The sequence below is a fragment of the Choristoneura fumiferana genome, chromosome 30 (assembly GCF_025370935.1).
Source record: "Choristoneura fumiferana chromosome 30, NRCan_CFum_1, whole genome shotgun sequence".
NCBI lineage: Eukaryota > Metazoa > Arthropoda > Insecta > Lepidoptera > Tortricidae > Choristoneura > Choristoneura fumiferana.
The window spans coordinates 1,687,680-1,709,397 of NC_133501.1; the positions used below are offsets into that span (position 1 = coordinate 1,687,680).

The 21,718-nt window shown below is 39.3% G+C and overlaps 2 protein-coding genes across 2 annotated transcripts in view; one reads left to right on the top strand and one right to left on the bottom strand.

The window, feature by feature from the left end:
- Nucleotides 1-996: 996 nt before the first annotated feature.
- Nucleotides 997-13,397, bottom strand: LOC141444456 (uncharacterized). Its single transcript, XM_074110004.1, has 6 exons — nt 12,699-13,397; nt 5,860-6,030; nt 5,292-5,501; nt 5,055-5,194; nt 3,008-3,251; nt 997-2,412 (listed from the first exon to the last, which is right to left on the bottom strand). The coding sequence occupies exons 1-6, from the start codon at nt 12,866-12,868 to the stop codon at nt 2,346-2,348; spliced, it is 1,002 nt and encodes a 333-aa protein (XP_073966105.1). The 5' UTR covers nt 12,869-13,397; the 3' UTR covers nt 997-2,345.
- A 189-nt stretch (nt 13,398-13,586) lies between these two features.
- Nucleotides 13,587-21,718, top strand: part of LOC141444472 (uncharacterized) — a gene marked incomplete in the record, with an annotated part of 42,437 nt that continues 34,305 nt past the window's right edge. The window contains 8 exon segments of the mRNA XM_074110024.1: nt 13,587-13,945; nt 15,396-15,497; nt 16,500-16,624; nt 17,062-17,201; nt 17,607-17,728; nt 19,123-19,229; nt 20,051-20,164; nt 20,756-20,895. Of these exon segments, the coding sequence (XP_073966125.1) occupies nt 13,784-13,945; nt 15,396-15,497; nt 16,500-16,624; nt 17,062-17,201; nt 17,607-17,728; nt 19,123-19,229; nt 20,051-20,164; nt 20,756-20,895 (1,012 nt within the window).

Consider the following 21,718-nt stretch of genomic DNA (forward strand, 5'->3'; position numbering starts at 1 on the left):
CTGCATGGAGAAGAGTTTTAGAAAGAGGGATATATATTTTTTCAAAAAATCTCTATACTCGTAAATCCAATTTTCAACCGAATTAATTTTTCTCTTCGCTTAACATCTATATTTATATAATAATATAAAGGATATGGCAAATTTAACAGTTGTCAAATACCGTATTGAAAAATTGATAAAATGTTTCTCTTAAAGAGATGACATTTGCAAATGTCAAATTATTTAAATTCCGCCCGTACCATAACACCGCCATGTCCGATACACTGATTTAACGATTAAACTTTGAGGATCAATAAATATTCTAAATTCAAGTTATTTGAAAATGTCACAAAACAAATGTAGCTCAGTTATTGCGAGTAGAATCGAACCTTGAATGTAAAGCCCCATGGTCAGAGACATTATGAAGAATTCCTCTTTCTGGTCCAATAGTGTTGCCACATCTAAACATAGGACCTTTCCACGCACAATCCCTAAATAATCTACGATCACATTATGCCTTCAATCACAGATTTTTGACCCTGCCTCATGGTTTCAATGCTGTCTTATTACATTTACGCACCCTACGAACGCGTGCAATAAATTAACGCGTTGCCGCTTCTATTGCACAATATTAATTGACTGCTCATTCGATCAAATAACGTAGAAACATAAATTACCAATTTGTTTTTTTTTCTCGTGTAATCAAAAGCATGGAAAGCAATCACCACTGTCCACGAGCATCTAATGTTTAAACATTCTAATTAATTAGGTTATTAGGTTATCAGCAATGGGATGCGACTACAATTGGTTTAAAAAAAGAGAACATGATTGAAAGATAAGTTGTTTTTAGTGCATTCCCTTTATAGTTCACTATTCACTTATGTAGCGAAAATGACGTCTTTACATACAGATGTAAGACGTGCGTATTTGTAAAGTGATACTCCACCATTATTAGGAACATTATCACCATCACTCAATCTTCTGTACATTTTTGTACAAAAATATGAATCGAAGTCTTATCCGTCTTATGCTTTCGTCGCCACATTGCATCCACCATCCGCCCTTTAGTTATCTGATGGGCTACTACGAAACTCGCAAATCGAAGTTCGTACCGCACCGTCCCTTTCACTCGCGTATTAAATGACATAAGCGTCAGCGGGACGGCAACATACGAAGTTCGAGTTTTGCACTTCGTGGTATAGGGCCAGAGTAGAATTTCCGCGTGACGTCACACCGTGCGACAAATTTTCATCCATTCCCCATTTAGCACGGTGAATTCACGGGCTCCCGAACTTTAACGCGCTTCATCATAATTCATAATTCATTTATTTGCAATAAGTGTTGGTTATAATGGCCATCTTCTTCATCTTTGCCATTTCTTAAAAGTCGCTGAACTAATATCGTTTACTTTGACGAGTACGATGTATGTTTTAATTATTTGCCCCTGTTAAAGGGCACACCCTGTATATTTTCCCATGTATGTAATAAGACAGCACCGACGACTCCACGCTTCGTCACCCAAACAAACTCACACAACCATTTCCAAAACTTCCAAAATACACCGAAAAACCCTTACAACTATTAAACGGAACACATTTATTTTAATTAATAAAATACATAGCACAAATTTATTGAAAATTGCTTGGACCTTTAGGGTTAATTGAAACAAAGTTTAACGCGTTAGCTGGTCTTAATTAGAGCACAGGTTAATCTATTCTAATAGATTATACAAGGTGTCTCGTAAATAGTACTACAAACTTAAAGTGGAGACAGGTAGTCAGGTTCTCTACCAATTGTAGAAAAACGGTTTAGTAGATCTCAGAAATTTAGATTTATATAATAATTTTTGAAATATATGACACTGATTTTGATTTCGATGCGTTTTGGCGCGCTATTGGCAAATAAAGGAAGTCACACCTTCAACAGTGTTACCAGTTCAAATAAATTTGTGCTATGGCAAACTCTGAATGCGAGCGTCTGCGCCTTATTGAAAACCTACTCAGGTCCTTCTTTTATTCAAGAGATGGTTGAAATTATGACGTGTAAAAAAGTTTCAATCCATAAGTAGGACCTAAGACTGGTTCGAAACATGTCGCGGCATTAAACCGATATGCATTTCGTTATGTTACTTTATTTGTTTACATAATAAAATACAATAGATGCATTCACAAAGCTTGCGATCTACTTTCCTTCTCTGACACATTGAATCTTGATATGATGGATAGAGACGGCATTACAAACACTAGCTTCATTTTTCCTTGTACAATTCTCGTGATTTCAAAATATGTTTTCATATTTAATTCGACTGTATATTAAAAAAAATCAACGACGTTCATGTTACTTGCCTGAACCAGAAATGATGCAGTTTAAAAAGGATTTGCTCCTTGCTGGTATTTGTTGGTTGGGGTGAAGTGTGTCATATTCATATGGCGTCTGAAAAAAAAAGTAGATCAATATTTTTAAATTGAAAGTAACTTGCACACTCTGCTTCAGCCTGCTATAGAATAAATAAATAAAATTAATATCATATGAAATGATATTGTACCGGATAACTCACGTCTTAAATCGAGCGTGCGCGTGTTGCAACATCCGCCGAGTCGCGTTGCTCCTAAGAAGGGCTACGAATTAGCCCGAAACTTGTCGAACAAAACTCGATTTCAGACGTGAGTTATCTGGTAAAATATAATTTAATAAAAGCTTGTGATATTATGGGTACCAGGCAACAAATACTTAAATACATATTAAACACCCAAGATTCGAGAACAAACATTCGTATTTTCATACAAAGATATGCCCCGACCGGGAATCGAACCCGGGACCTCAAATTTCGTCCGGTTCTCGAACCACTGGGTCGTCAAACTTCTTTAGTTTCAGTGGTTTAGGTTTCTGAGCGGCAAAAAATCTGGCCCTCAAATGTATGCAGAAATAGGTAATTTTGTATGTAGAGTGGGCGAAATTTTGTGCCACTAAGTATATTTTGTAACTATATATAACTATACCTAGATTTAAAAGCAGGTTTTCTCTATACCTCAATCCTCTTTCGCCCCGGAACGACAGACTGCACTCATCACAAGACCTCAAATCCAAATCAACTTTTTCCTTAGCATCACCCGAAGCCTCGTCTATCTTATCTGTGGTCTTGTCTACGGCCTTGGCTTTATCTGTGGTCTTGTCTATGGCCTTTGCCTTAGCTGTGTTGTCTATGGCCTTAGTTTTATCTGTGGCTTGCTTTGAAGGTTTCCTGTCTGGGGTCTTGATGCGTGGTTTAAAATCTGAAACAATTAAAAAACTGTGTTATTTTAGATAATTATAATCAACATTTCTGGCGTAACGTTGCTAGGGCACAGGCCTCCTCTCAAAATCAGAGGGCTTGGGCTGTAGTTCCCACGCGGACCCAGTGCGGATTCGGAGCTTCACTCAGACCATTGATTAACATCGCAGATGTGTGAAACCTAATAATGTTTTTCCTTCACCACCAATTTCGCATACGAATTACAAAAAAAACTCACGAGGTTCGAGCCAAGTATGAACCCACAATCCCAGGCGCGGATCTATATAAAGACTTTTGGGGCTGTAAAGGGCCCCCAACCCCCTTTGGAGACCTAGTATATCATTACCGAAGACGGTATTTGACAAAATCATCAGGTAAGATAGGTGTCAATCACGGTCAGTTTTATGTAAAAAAAAATCGCAGCTAGTTAAGAGAAGTTAGGTATTCGTTTGGGATATTGCTGTCTTTATCGCTCGTGACATAAGCGCTCACAGCCGCCCCCCCCCCATGCCTTCCGCAACGACGTCCGTAATTTATATCTTATATTTATCATTTATATTTATATCGAGATTTGGGCGGTTGAATTTTGGGTTTCGTTGTCCTCATATTATACGAAAAGTATAGCACAGAAATCAATGATATTTTACAATCAAGATATTCGTTATATTTTCTATGCTTGTGTTTTTTTCGATTTTTGTAAAAAAAAATATTAGTGTAATTCTCGTGCAAAGTTGATATCTTTTTTTTGTTGACTTTTGAGCTCCTGTAATTCTGATATTACACATTTATATGAAAATCTGAAAACAACAGGCATAGATAATTACGTCTAGTCCATACTTACAAAATTTCATCTATTTCTGTTGCCTAGTTTTCAATTGAGACCGGGACTATGTTTGTATGGAGAATGGAACGAAGAGACTTCTCTTAATTAATTAGGTAGGCCCTTAAGTAGTATTAGCCCGGGCCCCACAAACGCTCCCAAATCCTACTGGAGAGGCCATACTCATTCATAAGTCTACCTCTTTTTAAGGCCTACTGCCAGACTTTCTACACCTGCAGCTTGTGGGTTCGCTTTACACAAAAGTCATTCAATGCTCTGAAGGTCCAATATAATAACACCTTCAGGATGCTGCTGCGGCTGCCCTCATTCTGAAGTGCGGAGAAGCGTACAGATAGTTTTGGAGCCATCATACGCAAACGAAAATCAGCAGCCACGGAAAGGATGAGGGACGGCAGTAACTGCCTTCTACATGCAATATTGGAGGATGTATCTGTTCGATATTGCAACACTGGACCAAAGCACACGTCATCAAAAACGCCTGGTGACGAACTTTTAGAACAGTATTTTATATTAAAATTTTAAGTCGAGACATCCCATCGGAGTCAGAGTCAGCGTACCTTAGTGATGATGATGATATTGGGCACGCCCATGATTCGCCCTCGGGCTCCGGGCGCGCGGTCGGGTCTACCACCATGCGGCTCAGAGGCAGTGCGGAGTCGAGACATCCATCGAGTCAGAGTCAGCATACCTTTAGTGATGATGACGATATTGGGCACGCCCATGACTTCGCCCTCGGGCTCCGGGCGCGCGGTCGGGTCTACCACCATGCGGCTCAGAGGCAGTGCGGAGTCGCTTGAGGCATCACCATCAGAGTCAGAGTCAGCGTACCTTTAGTGATGATGATGATATTGGGCACGCTCATGACTTCGCCCTCGGGCTCCGGGCGCGCGGTCGGGTCTACCACCATGCGGCTCAGAGGCAGTGCGGAGTCGAGACATCCCATCGGAGTCAGAGTCAGCGTACCTTTAGTGATGATGATGATATTGGGCACGCCCATGACTTCGCCCTCGGGCTCCGGGCGCGCGGTCGGGTCTACCACCATGCGGCTCAGAGGCAGTGCGGAGTCGCTTGAGGCATCACCATCAGAGTCAGAGTCAGCGTACCTTTAGTGATGATGATGATATTGGGCACGCTCATGACTTCGCCCTCGGGCTCCGGGCGCGCGGTCGGGTCTACCACCATGCGGCTCAGAGGCAGTGCGGAGTCGCTTGAGGCATCACCATCGGAGTCAGAGTCAGCGTACCTTTAGTGATGATGATGATATTGGGCACGCCCATGACTTCGCCCTCGGGCTCCGGGCGCGCGGTCGGGTCTACCACCATGCGGCTCAGAGGCAGCGCGGAGTCGCTCGAGGCGTCAGAATCGGAGCGCTCCGCCGCCGGCTGCCGTTTCTTTACGCGTTTTCTGAATCTGAAACAATTTATAATACGAGCTTAGTGAACATGGTTCGAAATAGTCTAAGGGGCTGTATCACCACCCATTGATTAATTTTAACTGACGGATAAATGTGATGCCGTCTCCGTCAATTCCAACCAAACAAATAGAGATGGCGTCACATTTATCTGTCAAATAAATTTAAACAATGGATGGTGAAACAGGGGGTCAGTCTAATGTACAGTTAACTATAAATTAAGATATTGATACGGCCAAAATTGCAAAAACATGTACGACTTTATTTATTAACATGACATTAAGGTTGTTCATACATATTTATGTAGCTGCAGGGAAACACTAGTATTTTCCATATAAACAAACACTGTCCACTGACCTCTTCCGGGGCCTCTTGCACACCACAACAGCCTTCTTCTTGGGCTCCTCGTTGTTATTGATGTTTATGTACCGGTCGGGCTGACGCTCCGGCTCGGAGCTGCTGATGCTGCTCTTGTCACAAGCGAAGAGATCAGTCTCGTTGCTTAATTCGTTGCTGTCTATTATGTCACTGTAGAACAAATTGTTGGTTAAAGTTTTGAATGGATATACAAACTGTACATACAGTTTTTGTTTTGTAATTAATTGCATTGATAAATGTTTATACTTTACACAGTAGAATAATGTACTTAAATATAATCTATCTCCTAAGAATATAAAAAATAATTTTGAAAATCGGTCCACAAATGGCGGAGTTATTGCGTAACAAACATATAAAGCCGTGGTGGCCTAGTGGTTTGACCTATCGCCTCTCAAACAAAGGGTCGTGGGTTCAAACCCCGGCTCGCACCTCTGAGTTTTTCCAAATTCATGTGCGGAATTACATTTGAAATTTACCACGAGCTTTGCGGTGAAGGAAAACATCGTGAGGAAACCTGCACAAACCAGCGAAGCAATTCAATGGTGCGTGTGAAGTTCCCAATCCGCACTGGGCCCGCGTGGGAACTATAGCCCAAGCCCTCTTGTTCTGAGAGGAGGCCTGTGCCCAGCAGTGGGACGTATATAGGCTGGGATGATGATGATGATGAAACATATAAAAAAAACATACAGACAAATTGAGGACCTCCTCCTTAAGGCGCCTGAATATCTATTGCATCGACTGTATTGCCTCGATCCTCATATAAACTTCATAAAGGCCTAAGACATTGGACGCTTGTTGCAAATGTAATCAAGGTATCAAGGGCGACTCCACAACGAAATAAAAAAAACCGGCCACTTGCGAGTCCGACTGGCGCACCCAGGGTTCCCTACAAATTTGTAGGTATTTATGAATATCCAGTGCTAGCAGAGCCCTTCTCCAAAGCAAAAATAAAATATATGCAGCTGGGGTCATTTTAGATGGTCTATTGACATACAGACAGTCAGTCAGACATGAAAGATCTTTTTTATTTAAGAGTTGTATTGTATTGTATTGTAAAACTCTTTATTGTACATAAAACACATGAAAATAACAGAACACAGGATAATAAGATGTACAAAGGCGAACTTATCCCTTAAAGGGATCTCTTCCAGTTAACCTTTGAATGATACAAGGAGAGTTATACTCTTGTCAGTTTATACGATGAATGGCTCTACTCAAAGCTACCTTCATAAAAAATTTCAACTTTCTAGGATACCTGGAAGTACCCTATAATTTTTTGAAAATCATATTATTAATTGCCAATATGCTACAACTTATATGTAAATAAAGATTCACAAGTTTTGTAAAACAAGTTTCTTTAATACATATAAACAATTCATAAATATTCATTATTTTATGCATAACAAGGTAAACGGCAAACCACACTTGTGATAGTAACTAAAAATAATATTATATTCAATTCATGAATCTGCTCAACTGCGAACAAGGCGGAAGTGCGCTCCCAGTTATAACGATTTTAATACAAATAAAAAGCTGTACGCTTTGCAAGAGTTATTGTGAAGGGTATAATTAACTTCAGTGAACATTATTACAAAGTTATTTTTGAGGAAAAAAGCGTGTTAATAGTGAAAAAATGTGATTATCTTACTCACTCGCAAGTCATTACCTTATTCTACCCACATTTAATTTCTAAAAAAAAAAAAAAAAAAATGACAACTGTCAGATCGGACTAAACGTCAGTGCCGGCGTGACAGTGTTACCAGTGAGATGTCACAAAACTCCCACAACACCTCCCTTCAACACGGGGTAAAAACTAACCCAACAAATAAACAACTTGTTCAACAATTATTTCACAAAAGTATGTTTAGAAACGATAAAGAAATAATACCAACAGAGCAAGAGATCATTTCAAACCCTGAATCTGGTAATGAGCAGGAAACAGACGAACCACCACAGTCAGTACCAACCGTGCCCTGGCAAACTGTACCCATTCTAAGACGTGGTAATCGAGCTAAAAAGCGGAAGGTGAGCTCCCCAACAGAATTCATAAACACACAAAATAGATATCAGGATCTACCTAATGAAGAATATGAAGAAAGTGTTACCAAAAAAGAACCTAGACCCCCACCTATCAGACTTTATGGCATCCAAGACGTCACAAAACTCAAGGAATTCCTCCGAACAGGCATAGAAGACGAAAGCTTTATATTTAATGTCAAAACTAAGCAGGTATTGATTATTACCTTTAAAGATATACAAACATATAAAAAAGCTATGCAACTAATAAGAGCTAAAGGACTAATTGGACACACATTTAGTCCGAAATCAGAAAGACCTTTTCGATTGGTTATAAAAAATCTCCACCCATCAACACCAAAAGAAGAGATCCAAACAGCCATTGAAGAAACGGGTAACAGTGTATCAGGAGAAATAATTAACGCACATTACGGCCCAGAAAAAATTAAAACCCATACATGGTTTGTGAATCTTATACCAGGACCAAACAACAACAAAGCTAGAGACATCAAATATATCTACCATACAAAAGTTACAATAGAATATCCAAGAAAGCAAACCACAGTGGTCCAATGTAAGAGATGCCAACAATATGGACATACCAAAAATCACTGTATGCGCCCATTCCGATGCGTCAAATGCGCGGAAAATCACAAAACCAGCGAATGTAAGAAAGTAGATCGCTCCACTCCGGCTAAATGCGCGCTCTGTCTGGGCGATCATCCTGCTAATTTCAAGGGCTGTCAAGTTTACTTGGAGATTGAAAAAAGAAAATCCGGTCGAGTACATAAGCAAACAACTTCATCTGGCTTTGAAAATAACGTCGAAAACATACATACTAAAAATAGTAGCAATAATAATAACATATTTAACAACTCAAACGCACGATCATATTCAGAAACATTAAGAGATAAAACATCAGAGCAACCTAGTTCAGATCAAAAAAACCAAACATATTCACCAAAATTAAACCCAACAATTATCGACCTTCTGACGAACCAGGCACAAAAAACCGACCTATTACTACAACAAATCAGTACCCTGCTGAATTTGATGACTACAATCATACAAAAGCTATCCAATTAATCTAAAAATTGCAACGTGGAATATAAATGGACTCCAATCAAGGCTGGAGGAAGTGAAGACAATCATAAAGGAGCATAATTTGGATGCTCTACTCATATCCGAAACTCACCTTCCCAAGAATGCCTCTGTGGGAGAAATAATAAAGGGCTACGCGACATACTCCACTGCTCACCCAGATGGCACAGCACATGCAGGAACTGCTATCATACTGAGGCGCTCATTGAAGCATTATTGCCACCAAATGTTGCAGACTGAAGAAATCCAAGCAACCAACATAGTAGTGTATGACACTCTAGGGCCATTGACTCTGTCAGCCGTCTACTGTCCCCCAAGACACAGAATAACTGAAAACACCTTCGTAGACTACTTTAAAATTCTTGGCAATAGATTTGCTGCCGGCGGGGATTGGAACGCAAAAAATATCTACTGGGGATCAAGGCTTACAACCACCAGAGGACGAGAGCTTAAAAAAGCCATGGACACTTTGGGCCTTAACAGCTTCGCTACGGGCGCCCCTACCAGTTGGCCGTCAGATACAAATAAAGTTCCAGACCTGTTGGACTTTTTTGTCTGCAAAAATATAACTGACCTCTATTGTCACGTTGAGGGAAGCCTTGACGGTAGCAGTGATCATACACCGGTTATATTAACACTTAGTACGAAAGCCATAGTAAAGAAGGAACCCCCTCGCCTAACAAACGACAAAACGGATTGGGAAAGCTTTAGTGAACACATTGATACCAAAATAAATCTTAAACTATCACTCAAATCACCAGAAGACATCGAAGAAGCAACTCGTCATTTGACTAATATTATACAGACTGCATCTTGGCTTGCAACACCATGCTATAAGAAGAGGGACGTAAGAAATGTACCAAACACCAAAACGGTCCGTAAGATGGTCCTGGAAAAACGTAGACTGCGCAGGGTCTGGCACGCTACTCGTAATCCAATCGATAAGCGGGCCTTGAACAAAGCAGCAACTGAGCTTAAACTTTTTCTAAAAGAAATGGAAAACGAAAATATCCAATCTAAGATCGAGACGCTATCAGCTTCAAGTAATGGAGAACATACATTGTGGAATATGGTAAAAAATTCAATGAAGCCCCAACCTGCATATCCCCCAATCAAACTAGCTAGAGGGGAATGGGCAAGAACAGAAGAAGAAAAAGCTGAGGCATTCGCGGAATACCTCAGTCAAGTTTTCACACCTAATATGTCGGAAAGTGAAGAGGAAAGTTCGGATATTAACGAGTACCTAAGTACTGAATGCGAGTCTAGTCCCTCAATGAGGCTAATTACCCCTAAGGAAATTGCAAGGGGCATCAAACAGCTCAAAGCGCAGAAAGCGCCTGGATACGATCTAATTACACCATATATATTGAAGAAATTGCCCCGCAAAGGAATAGTCTTTTTAACAATGTTATTTAACAGTATTTTGAGAGTTGGATATTTTCCGTGCCAGTGGAAAGTATCTCACATCATAATGGTTCTAAAGCCAGGCAAACCCCCTACAGAGATATCCTCTTACCGTCCGATAAGCCTGCTGCCCGTAATATCGAAGCTGTTCGAGAGATTGCTTATGGAAAGACTAAGACCCATTATGGATGAAAAAGTTCTAATCCCAAACCACCAATTTGGCTTCAGAAGAAATCACTCAACTGTTGAACAGATTCACAGAATTGCAAAAGAGATCCGCAATGCTATGGAACAGAGACAATACTGCTCAGCTGCATTCCTGGATATCCAACAGGCTTTCGACAAAGTGTGGCATAAAGGGCTTCTCTTTAAAATCAAAAGGCTACTTCCAGGCGCCTTCTTTGGGATTTTTGCTTCCTATTTGAGGGACAGACTGTTTTATGTGCAGTATGGTGAGCATAGCTCTCAAATTCACGAGATACGCGCTGGAGTTCCTCAGGGATCTGTTTTGGGCCCAGTTTTGTACACCATATACACGTCTGATCTACCTGTGAGCAGCAATGTATTGGTAGCGACGTATGCAGATGATACTGCTATTCTAAGTTGCGATATGAGCCATGAGCAGGCCTCTGTAAAGCTTCAAACTCAGTTGTCTATGATAGATGAGTGGTTAAAAAAATGGAAAATCAAAGCTAGTGCTCAAAAGTCTAACCACATTACCTTCACGCTCAATAGACAAACATGTCCTGAAGTAAAACTAGGAAACGTCACCTTACCACAAGTTGAATGTGTCAAATATCTCGGAGTACACCTGGATCGAAGATTAACATGGAAAAATCACATTAAGGCTAAACGCGATTCCTTGAATATGAAAATGAGAGCAATGAGCTGGTTGCTTGGGAGGAAATCGAGATTGTCTTTGGAAAACAAGATTATTATTTATAATACTATCCTAAAACCCATCTGGACATATGCGCTGGAACTATGGGGAACAGCTAGCAAATCTAATATCGAGATTTTACAACGGTTCCAAAATAATGCCCTCAAAACTATATGCTGTGCACCTTGGTTCACCAAAAACGAGGATGTGCACAAGTATCTCAAAATGCCAACAATAAATGAAGAATTATCTTCTCGTAGCAAATCATACAAAATAAGACTAACAACACACATAAATGAGCTTGCACAAGCATTGGCCTTGGGTGACATTAACGAATGCCGTCTTAAGAGACGCAAAATATTGGACGCAGCTACGGATTGAACTCCAGAACCCCGTCAACTGAAACTTTGCTAATGAGGAAGAGAGCAGTCAGTGGACTTCTCATTCCAAACGCCATACTACATGTAACAGATTTGCTTATGGTTGAATGTACCGATTGCAAATGTTACTAAAACAAAAAAAAAAAAAAAAAAAAAAAAAAAAAAAAAAAAAAATATTCAATTCATGCAACTAACCACCTACGTTTCACTTTTATGCTGTGCATAATAAATGGTTTTGCTTTATAACTGACTTCAAAAAAGAAGAGGTTAACAACTTGTTTTTTTTTGTAATGTTTGTTTCCTCACAGCTTAGTTGTTTATGAATGAATTAGAAAAATTGTTTGTAATATTGAGTTCTTCAAAAATAAACTGACTAAATTTGAGATAATGTCATTTAAACCTATACCTACCTACTTACTTCATTGTATAATATTTTCTACATGTATAAAGAAGAACTTGAAGTTTATTATTGAAATGAAAATATTTCAAATTAAGCCAGTTTCATTCGGCAGGTGTGATATGTACATCCCACTGCTGAACAAAGCTCTCCATTCAGAATGAGAATACTTGAGCTACAGGTCCAATGTGGGCCCAGTGCAAAGTGGGAACTTCACATCCACCATTCTGCTTTGCATATGTTAGCAGATATCCTAATAATGATTTCCTTGACCGTAAAGGTCATGGAAATTTTTAAATGCAATTTAGCTTAGCACATAAATTCCAAAAATACTTAATAGGTGCATGTTTCGGGAACCCAGAACCAAAGTCATTGACAGTAGTGGTTGCTAATCTAAAGCAACTAGTCGCCAAAAACAAAAATTATTAAAATTTAATCCAGAGTACTCTTCTTCACAGGCCACACAGGTGACATCATTAGATAAGTTCTTTCTTTTATATAGCCTATACATACTGTCCGGCCTGGCCAGTATTTTAGTATAAAGAAAAAAAAACATATAACTGACATGAAATGGTGGATGGTACAGCCTGTACTATGAGTAATAGGAGGATAAATATATAAAAGGGATTGTTTTTCATACCTTTGGTCCGAATCATCACTGTGTGTGCCAGTCTCTAACTTTTTAATCTGAAATGTTATGTCTATTCTCTTGTATATTTCTTCTGTAATATGACGACATTTCTCATACTTAGAGTCAAGGCCATCATTGGATATGCTAGACCACACTTGCTTGGTCTCTATTGCTGACATTGTCGAATTTCTTATTGGAATCCTATCCTAATACCACCAAGTCCGTGTTTCAGGCCGTCGAAGAAGTTTTCGCGGTCGAAATTGAGCAACACAGCCATGTTTCTAGCAGAATTATCCAGCGACGGTGTTACGAAATATTACAAGGTATACCAACTCTATGGTCGCGCTAAAACACGATATCAAAGCTCAAAATATCTGATTGTAGAGCTCTATACGCAAAAACAGGACGCAATAATGGTTCTCTAGTCGTTAAATCACTCAATCGTTGGTCCACGGCCGCAAAAACATGCAACTTGCTAACAAAGGATCGTCAATCAACAATTTTATGGCACAATAACATGGTCATTGCTTTGGAATTGCGAGTTAAAATACTGTACATACAACTAAGACTAGATAAAATTATGGTTGTTGCACTCTTCACGAGTTTATGTTAACAATAATTAAACAAATAACACTAAAAACTAAATAAACTACTTTCGCCTTTGCGGCTTTTTTGATTTTTTGACGTTTAAAATTTAGTGTTGCTTGACGTTAATTGCTCATAATTTTTAATGAAAACATAATTTTTTGCCATAGACAATGAAGTGGTTTTCATTTCAAGGCTTCTTTTTTTCAAAGCTGGCAACACTGTCAAAAGCAGTAAACCTTTTTGCCATCTTCGACTTCTCGCTTTCTACTTCCGTGGTTTCCGAACGTAACAATATTTTATTCCCGCCAAATTTTGTTTACCGTAGCCATGTTTTGTTTGCTTGACGTTTCGGGATTTGATAGTGAGAGTGATAAGCTAAATGAAATTATACTTTGGCTTTCTCTTCTCACATTCCGTGACCAAAAATGAGTGGATTCAGTGATAAAATTACTTATTTCATTGAACATTTTTAGTTCTAATATTTGTTAGTTTATCTGCTGCTCCAAATGGCTAGTAAAGGTGCCAATTTTCTGAAAATTAAACAAGTGGCAAAGCTTGTGACTGAGAACAGGCAACCGTGTGTATTTTGCCAACAGGATGTCGATGATGAAGTTATTTACGGGAAATTATACGCCCTGGGAGACATACAATGCCATTATTTCTGTGTGGTAAGTCTTTGTGAGTTAACTTAAGTACTGGATAGTGAAGAACTATTGCAAAGGCACTAGTTAGGCCACACCTATGGATAAGACTAAGCGTAATTAGCTTAATGTTCTGTGAAATTTCATCAACAGCTGGTTGAAATAAAATAAAATGAGATGATGTTAATTAGACTTTATCTTATAGCAAATCTAATTTAGGGATTTCAACTGTTATTAAAACCAACTCAACTGTTAACTGTGTGTTTTTCAACTGTTATGTTGTGTTGTGTATTTAAATGCCTCTGACTATTAGTATCTCATTAAAACTAGTAAGTTTCTTGCAAATTGTTTAGCTCTCTGCCTTATGCCAAGTTCGAGCTATGAATGGTAGTGTTCCACATTTCAATATGATACAAGTACATTGTTTTAAAATCAATGTGAAACATTTCAGCAGGTTTCAATACCCCTGTAAAGGTTTTTGATCAGTATTTATAATACAAAATGTAGTTATGCTGTCACAATACACTTTGGACATTAATCAATGAAGGGAAAAATTTGTTAAACATAATTAAATGGTCCTAGAACCTTTACAGATGTGGTCTGTCAAATTAAACAAAACACCTGCTGCCATTGGTATGCAATGGGTCAATTCCAGAGTATGCAGCTGGTAGTTGGTGCTAGTAGCAGTGTGCTTGAGCTATATATACATGTTCAGAATCGGTGAATTAACCACCTTTGAGCTATGTTTAAAAAATTTCACAAAAATTGTGCTTAACCTCCTATAAATATTAAAAAAAAAATGAGGGCTAAAAGACGGGCGAAATACAAACAGTCTCGTTATTAGCCAATTGCAAGCAAGACCGTAATTTAATGTCACAAAAGCCTCACAATATTAATGCCATCTAGCGATATCTTGCCTGTCTTTTAGCCCTCATTTGAATGTAATTGTTGCAGGGATAAAGTCAAACTGCTGTGGTGTTAAACAGTAGGAATGTTACAGATCTATTGAATAATGTTTTTCCAGCATATTTTGTTGGATAAATTCATATTAATTAGCTCCAGTAAACTTCAGTAAGCTAGTTTTTTTTTTCTATTTTTTTTTTTTTGAGTCAACTAGCCTCACTGCAGTTTTTTTTTAAATTATTTATTTACTCAAATAAAAAACAAAAGAAGTACAGAAATACTTATATCTATAAACCTCTGCAAACTGCGTAGCAGTTTGTTGCAGAAGTGTAGAATCTCATTCACTATTTTGAATACTTTAACACTATGCCGGCTGCGCAGGCGCGCGCGCCGCGGTCCTTGGTTACTTAAGTGAGGCTAGTTGAGAAAGCAAGATAAACACAAACTTTTCCGACAAAATATGATGGCAAAACATTATTCACTAAATCTGTACTTTGTTACATTCTATTGCACATTTGGGCTGCACAATTTTAGATCAATTAGTCTTTCAACTGTCAATATAATATGATTTCAGCTGCTCTCCTGCTGCCTGGTGCAGAAAGGCAAGGATACAGAGGGTCTCTTTGGATTTCTCTACAAGGACATCATTGCTGAAGTGGAGCGTAGCAAGAAGCATGTAAGTGACCTGAACCCTTCATCCCTTTGTACAGTCAACTACTAATAGATCATTACAGCCAAAATTACAAAAATATGTATATACTACTTTATTGACATAACATTAAGGTCATTGTATACATATTTATGTAACTTCAGCTGTATCTAAATCTTTATAGTTGACTGTATATGGGAAGTGAAAAAAACCCTTGATTCTAGTCTCAACTGTCTCATGTAATTCTTATTTAACAGATAACAATGAAAATAGAAAAGATAGTCTTCAACTTTTACCTATATATTACAGGAAAACCTAGAAGTCTATGGTATTTAAAGTAACATAGCACTGTAATGTCTAGGAAAATATGGAGCCTTCTTCTTGCGAGTTGAACTCACACTTATCCAATTTTTCTGTACAGTCACCAGCACCAATATCTAACACAACAAGCGTGCATAAATATCTGATAAAACTCTATAGCCGACTTTAGACTTGCATAAAAAATCGTGCAAGTTGCATTACATTGCAAGCCCGTGAAGCCAACGAGTTTGTAGTGGTCAATCGAGCGCCACAATGTAATGCAATTTGCACGTGTTTTCTTGTAAGTCTAACCTTGGCTTATTTCTATGGCGGGAAGGACATTGCAAACATTTTTCCAACAAAACCCTGGCATCAGTGATTAACACTGCTGAGTCACAGTATCACTGTAGCAATAAGAGTGCGCAAGTGCGTGGCGGGTCAATCAACTTTTTACTGTATCTTATTATATGGTAAATCTGATTAAATTACAGCACTAAATACATATGGATTAAAGTTATTATTGATTAAGGCAATTCCTTCATGATCTCCTACGTATGCTAATAGTAGGTATACATTGCAAACATTTTTCCAACAAAACCCTGGAGACATCAGTGATACACTAACACTGATGTCTCCTGGGTTACAGTATCACTGATGTCTCTTGGGTCACGGGACAGGATAACACACACTGAAAAGTTGATTGACCTATTTAATTGTATTGTTGTACAGAAATGCTCGTACTGTGGGCGTGGCGGCGCGAGCCTGGGGTGCTCCGTGAGTCAGTGCCGCAAGCAGTTCCACCTACCCTGCGGGAGGCGCAAGAATGTTGTGTCCCTCTTCTATGGCAACTACAAGTAAGTCTAGATAATCCTATTTAAGCCTATATACGCCCCACTGCTGGGCACAGGCCTTCTCTTAGAATAAGAGGGCTTGGGCCGTAGTTCCCATGTGAGTCCAGTGCGGATTAAGAACTTTACACGCACCATTGAACAGCTTCGCCGGTTTGTGCAGCTTTCTTCACGATTTTTTCCTTCCGTAAAGCTCATGGTGAAATCCGAATATACTTTCGCTCATGAATTTCGAAAAACTCAAAGATGCGAGCCCAGGTTTGATTTGAACCCATGGTCCTCTGCTTGAGAGGCCATAGGTCAAACTTCTAGGCCACGGCTGTACGGCACACACGCACAAACGTTCACATTTGTAATACTGTAACAGGATTCATTTAATTTTACCGTTCATTTCAACATAATATTTATTTAATTGAGGTTATATGGGACAAATTGTATTTCAGATCATTCTGTGAACTTCATGCTCCGAAGCAGAAGATATCAGATGAGGTGATGGTGAATGTAAAGTTGCGGTTGAAAAAGGAAAGGCTTCTCAAGTCGAATAAGAAAACGCAGAATGTTGTAGACACCAAACAGGACAGCGGTAAGTCATCATCTCGGCCTCAGGGGTCATCATCGGGGGGGACACAGGCTTCCTCTTGGAATGAGAGGACTTTGGCCATGGTTCCATTGAACTGTAGTGTGCTGCGCCATACTCACATTCTCACCTATGTATAATAGTAGTTAAGTATATAATGATTATTGTATCGTCGCTTACATTCATAATAAATGTAGCTTTCAACCTGAACAGTTGTCTCCTTAACGTCCAACATCACGTGGCGATCCTGCCAGGATTCGAACCTGGAATCTTCTGTTCCGCAAGCAGTTATATCAATACAAACACATTTTCGTCACACTGCTCGTAAGCAGCCCCCCAGCTGCGCCAAATTGTATCGACAAGACAATTTTATTTATTTGTATTTCACGGCCTCTTCATCAATGTTTCTAGAACTGGAAGACTCGCCCGTATGTGTGATATGCTACGAAGAGGTGCCGGGGTATCCTTCCACGCAGACATTCTGGCCACCCTGTTGCGGTCGTGATGCTTGGCTCCATCGCAGCTGTTTGCAGGTACAACATACAAACACAGAGAAATGTTTTCATAAAGCCGAGTTTAGACCTGCAAGAAACATCGTGCTAGTTGCATTACATTGCGGCGCTCGATTGACCTCTACAAACAAGCCAACGGGCTTTACGGCCTCGCAATGTAATGCAACTTGCACGATTTTTCTTGCAAGTCTAAACTCGGCTTTAGTGATGAACCGACATTAGTCGATCGTCGGGGCCAACTAGTCGGAACAGCCGACTATCCGGCTATATTTATAGTTGGGTCAATAAACTTTTTAGTGTAGCTTGTTGCCATGGTAGTGTCTCCTGAGTTACGCATTAACTAACCTAACCATAAAAAAACATTTTTAATACAAGCTTTTTTTGCTGACTGTACTTGCATCGTCACCCAAACTACATTTGCATACCAAATTTCAAGTCGATGCAACTGTTGAAGAGTTTCGTCCTGCGGAGACGATCCTGGCTGGACTACCAGGATGTCACTACTAGATTGTTGAATTGTCACGTGATTTACATAAGTATGCCAAATTTCAAGTCGATCCGACTACTGGAAGTTGGTAGAATTTTACTTGCAAGATTTGACTACAGACAGACAGACAACGGGACAGGTGAAACTAAATAAAAGCTTGTAAAAGTATGATTTTATGGGTACAAATCCACTAAATGTTAGGAGTTGTGTTGTGACAGTTTTAAGGCTTCCTTCGTGGCTCGTCTCCTGAGCATGCTAATAGTTATACATTGCAAACATTTTGCTAAGAGTATCAATGATGTCTTCTGAGTTACGGGACGAGTACCATACACTTAAAAGTTTATTGACCCAGTCGGAAAAAACAACCGGCTAGGCGGGCCCGTCATTTATTGATAGTAATATTTTTAAAATATTTAGGGTGAGTGAAATTAAAGATTACTAATTATCGTTTCATTAATAACTTAGTTATGCAATCACAGACTTTTAATTTATTTTTCAAAAAAGACACACTTGTAAAACCGTAAGTAAGCGGCTGTAACAAAATGCAATGTGAAGTAAACAAAAACTATAACTTGAAAAGTTCGTATGTCACTTGGTAAAACCCTTTCCTGTCTTTTTTATGATAAATGCGGCAAATGTTGACTGCAACAGGTTTCTACTGAGTGTCACATAAAAACTTGTCAAAGTATAGTTCATTCATGCCTACACGCTCGGCACGTGCGATGCGAGGTGCGACGGAAATTACCGATTCCACCCGAACAACGTCGAAAGCAATGATCGGCTTGGCCAGCTATTCGATATTTCCAACCGATCAGTCGGCTAGTCGGCCCATCACTAGTTTTCGTCGTCATCATGATTTCAAGGTTTTTTAACAAAAATGGTTTTCGGGTTGTAAATAAGAACTTATAAGGCAAAATGTTTGTTCCAGCGAATGGCGCTTAGTGCAGGCATGCACTATGTGAAGTGTCCGTTGTGTAACGACAAAGAGCAGTTCTACGAGGCAGTCTGCGAACAAGGATACTACCTGCCTGATAGGTATGGACTATAACAGGCTTTGTAGACTATTAGACTTTATAGGTAGTGCCACCAGAGATGAGGTCACGCTCACAAGAACAGGTCATGTAATGCAGAATGTTAAAATGGATTTTGACATTCACTCATTAATTTCATTCTCTATTTATGCAATGACTACTTCATGTAGCTCTGTGTAATCATTCACTTCAACTCTCGTGGCACTATCTATATCCGCTCATGGTAATGATTAGGCCAGTTGACCGAAATACCGAGATTACAAAACTGTTGTGTGAAAAACATTGGTATAAAAAATCATTACTTCTTTTTTATATTTAACAAATATATATCAAATAATAAATTAAATAATAATGAATGAATATGTCCGCCTTTTATACATTAATCTTTGTACTTCCGATCTGTGTATTTCTCTTCTTATCTATTTATTTTTTATGTGAATGGCTCAATCAACTTTTTAGTGTATGGTATCCTGTCCCATAACTCAGAAGACATCAGTGATTCACTTTTTTTAGAAAAATGTTTGCAATGTGCATGCCTAGGAGAAGAGCTATGGAGTAATTGCCTTAAAACTGTCACAATTCCTAACTTTTAGTGGATTTGAACCCCATTAAATCATACTTTTAATAAGTAACGCAGGAGACGTTACCATGACAACAAGCTACGCTGAAAAGTTGATTGACCCAAATACAGAGTAATTTCGTAATAATGGATAATATAAATCCTAAAGATTTGATCACACTAGGAAGTCCGGGCCCGACATCCGACAAGTAGGAACTAGCTCTAACTAGGTTAGTTCTGCCGTTCTGACCATGATCTGTTTGCAGGGACGCGGCTTGGGAGCTGGAGCAGAACGCGTTCGCGGAAATCTACGAGCGGCCCGAGTCGTGTGTCGCGCCGGACTGCGCGTGCCCGTTCGGGCGCTCGCACGACGAGCCGGGGTGAGGCACTAGTATTATTACCCCTGGGCGAATACCAGCGTTTTCGCTGCCGAAAAAAAAAAACGTCATTAGTGTCTTGGCAGATGTTGTCAAAAGAGGTGATGTTCACGGTATTTTTTATGTAAAATAAAGAACACCTAGCTAGGTGCTAAATTTACGACTTGTTTTTATGTTGTGCTAACAAACGTGGGATGCTAATGACGTTTAATAGAGTGATCAAAACTCTAGTCTAGTCGGTCTCAATTAGTCCATGGAAATCCAAAGTCGAAGGAAACGCGGAGCTCCTATTCCGTGTGGCTGAGGTGCTTGGCGCCTTGATGCAACTCTAACTTAACCAAACCTATGTTTTTTTCTTGAAAGCTCAAATGTCATAATTGTCTGGTAGCACTGCGAATTTTGTCCATTGGCGTATCTAGGGTTATTTTTCAGGGGGGAGGGGCCTGGCCTGGATTTTTGTGTGAAGATATCAGTATTATAGAATTTCGAATCGGTAGCCCAACATCCTGGGGTGGGACTAAATACGTCTATGGTTTTGTCGTCACCAAACAGTTGGACGGTGATCTCTATTTGATGTGGAATGTCTGTCTGCAGCATATGGGACATAAAGCTGTGCATCCTGTGTGGGAGCAGCGGCATGCACTCGCGCTGCCTGGCGGCCGAGCGCATGCTGTGCGGCGCCTGCCGCCCCGCCGCCGCAGACATCACGCGGCTCGAGGCGCGCCTGGCTGAAGGTACGGTGTGGGGCGGCGACCATCCCGGCGGCAGCTGCAACATGCACGCGCGCTGCCTGGCGGGACTGGTGTCACTACAATAATCTGTTAGTGACATCATGATGATGTACTAAATTTTTTACTTTTGACTTTATTTTAAATCGAACTTAAAATTTTTGATACCGTTCTTATGGCTGCAATTGTCAAATTTTTAATAATAATGACATTCTAATTTTATTTATTTTTTTTTACTATTTTAGTGTTTTAATTATTATTCTGAAATTCTAATAGCTATTTAGTTATAGTTTTAACATAATTTATTTCATTGTATAAATTTAGACATAGCGGTAACATAATCATAATTAAATTATGTTAATCTGTATTCACACTCGCAGACTACCAACGTTACAGGCTCAGCCTAGTTTGGAGCTGACGGAAAATTCCAACATTATTATTAAGTGTTTTTGTCAAATAAAATAAATTAAAAATAAATAAATAAATGATGGTCCAGCCAGTATTTTCTCTGCAGGAGGGAACTTTTTCAATGATTGATAGCTTTCGTACGGAAATGTAGTTTAGATGACAATGCAAATGAGTATTTCTCAAAAAGTTGTCCCATCATGAAATTGACAAGCAATCTTTTTGTCACGAAATTATTAACACTGAGGACGAGATTATAAAGCATAAACTGCATAAAACATCCAAAATTTCTTGACGTCAGGAAAACGTCACGAAATCTTGTGAGGAAAAAATCGTGATTTTGTAACTACATCGAAACTATCTAGTGGATCCAACAATAAAGAATATCTGACTTTTTATCACTTTTACCACTAGGTTTTGTGTA

What these genes read in the sequence shown, in the direction of transcription:
- LOC141444456 (XM_074110004.1), bottom strand. Translation starts at nt 12,868, where the DNA reads ATGTCAGCAATAGAGACCAAGCAAGTGTGGTCTAGCATATCCAATGAT. An exon ending in TGCAAGAGGCCCCGGAAGAG is followed by an intron (nt 5,502 to 5,859) that starts GTCAGTGGACAG and finishes AAATTGTTTCAG; the next exon opens with ATTCAGAAAACGCGTAAAGA. An exon ending in TATCATCATCATCACTAAAG is followed by an intron (nt 3,252 to 5,054) that starts GTACGCTGACTC and finishes TAATTGTTTCAG; the next exon opens with ATTTTAAACCACGCATCAAG.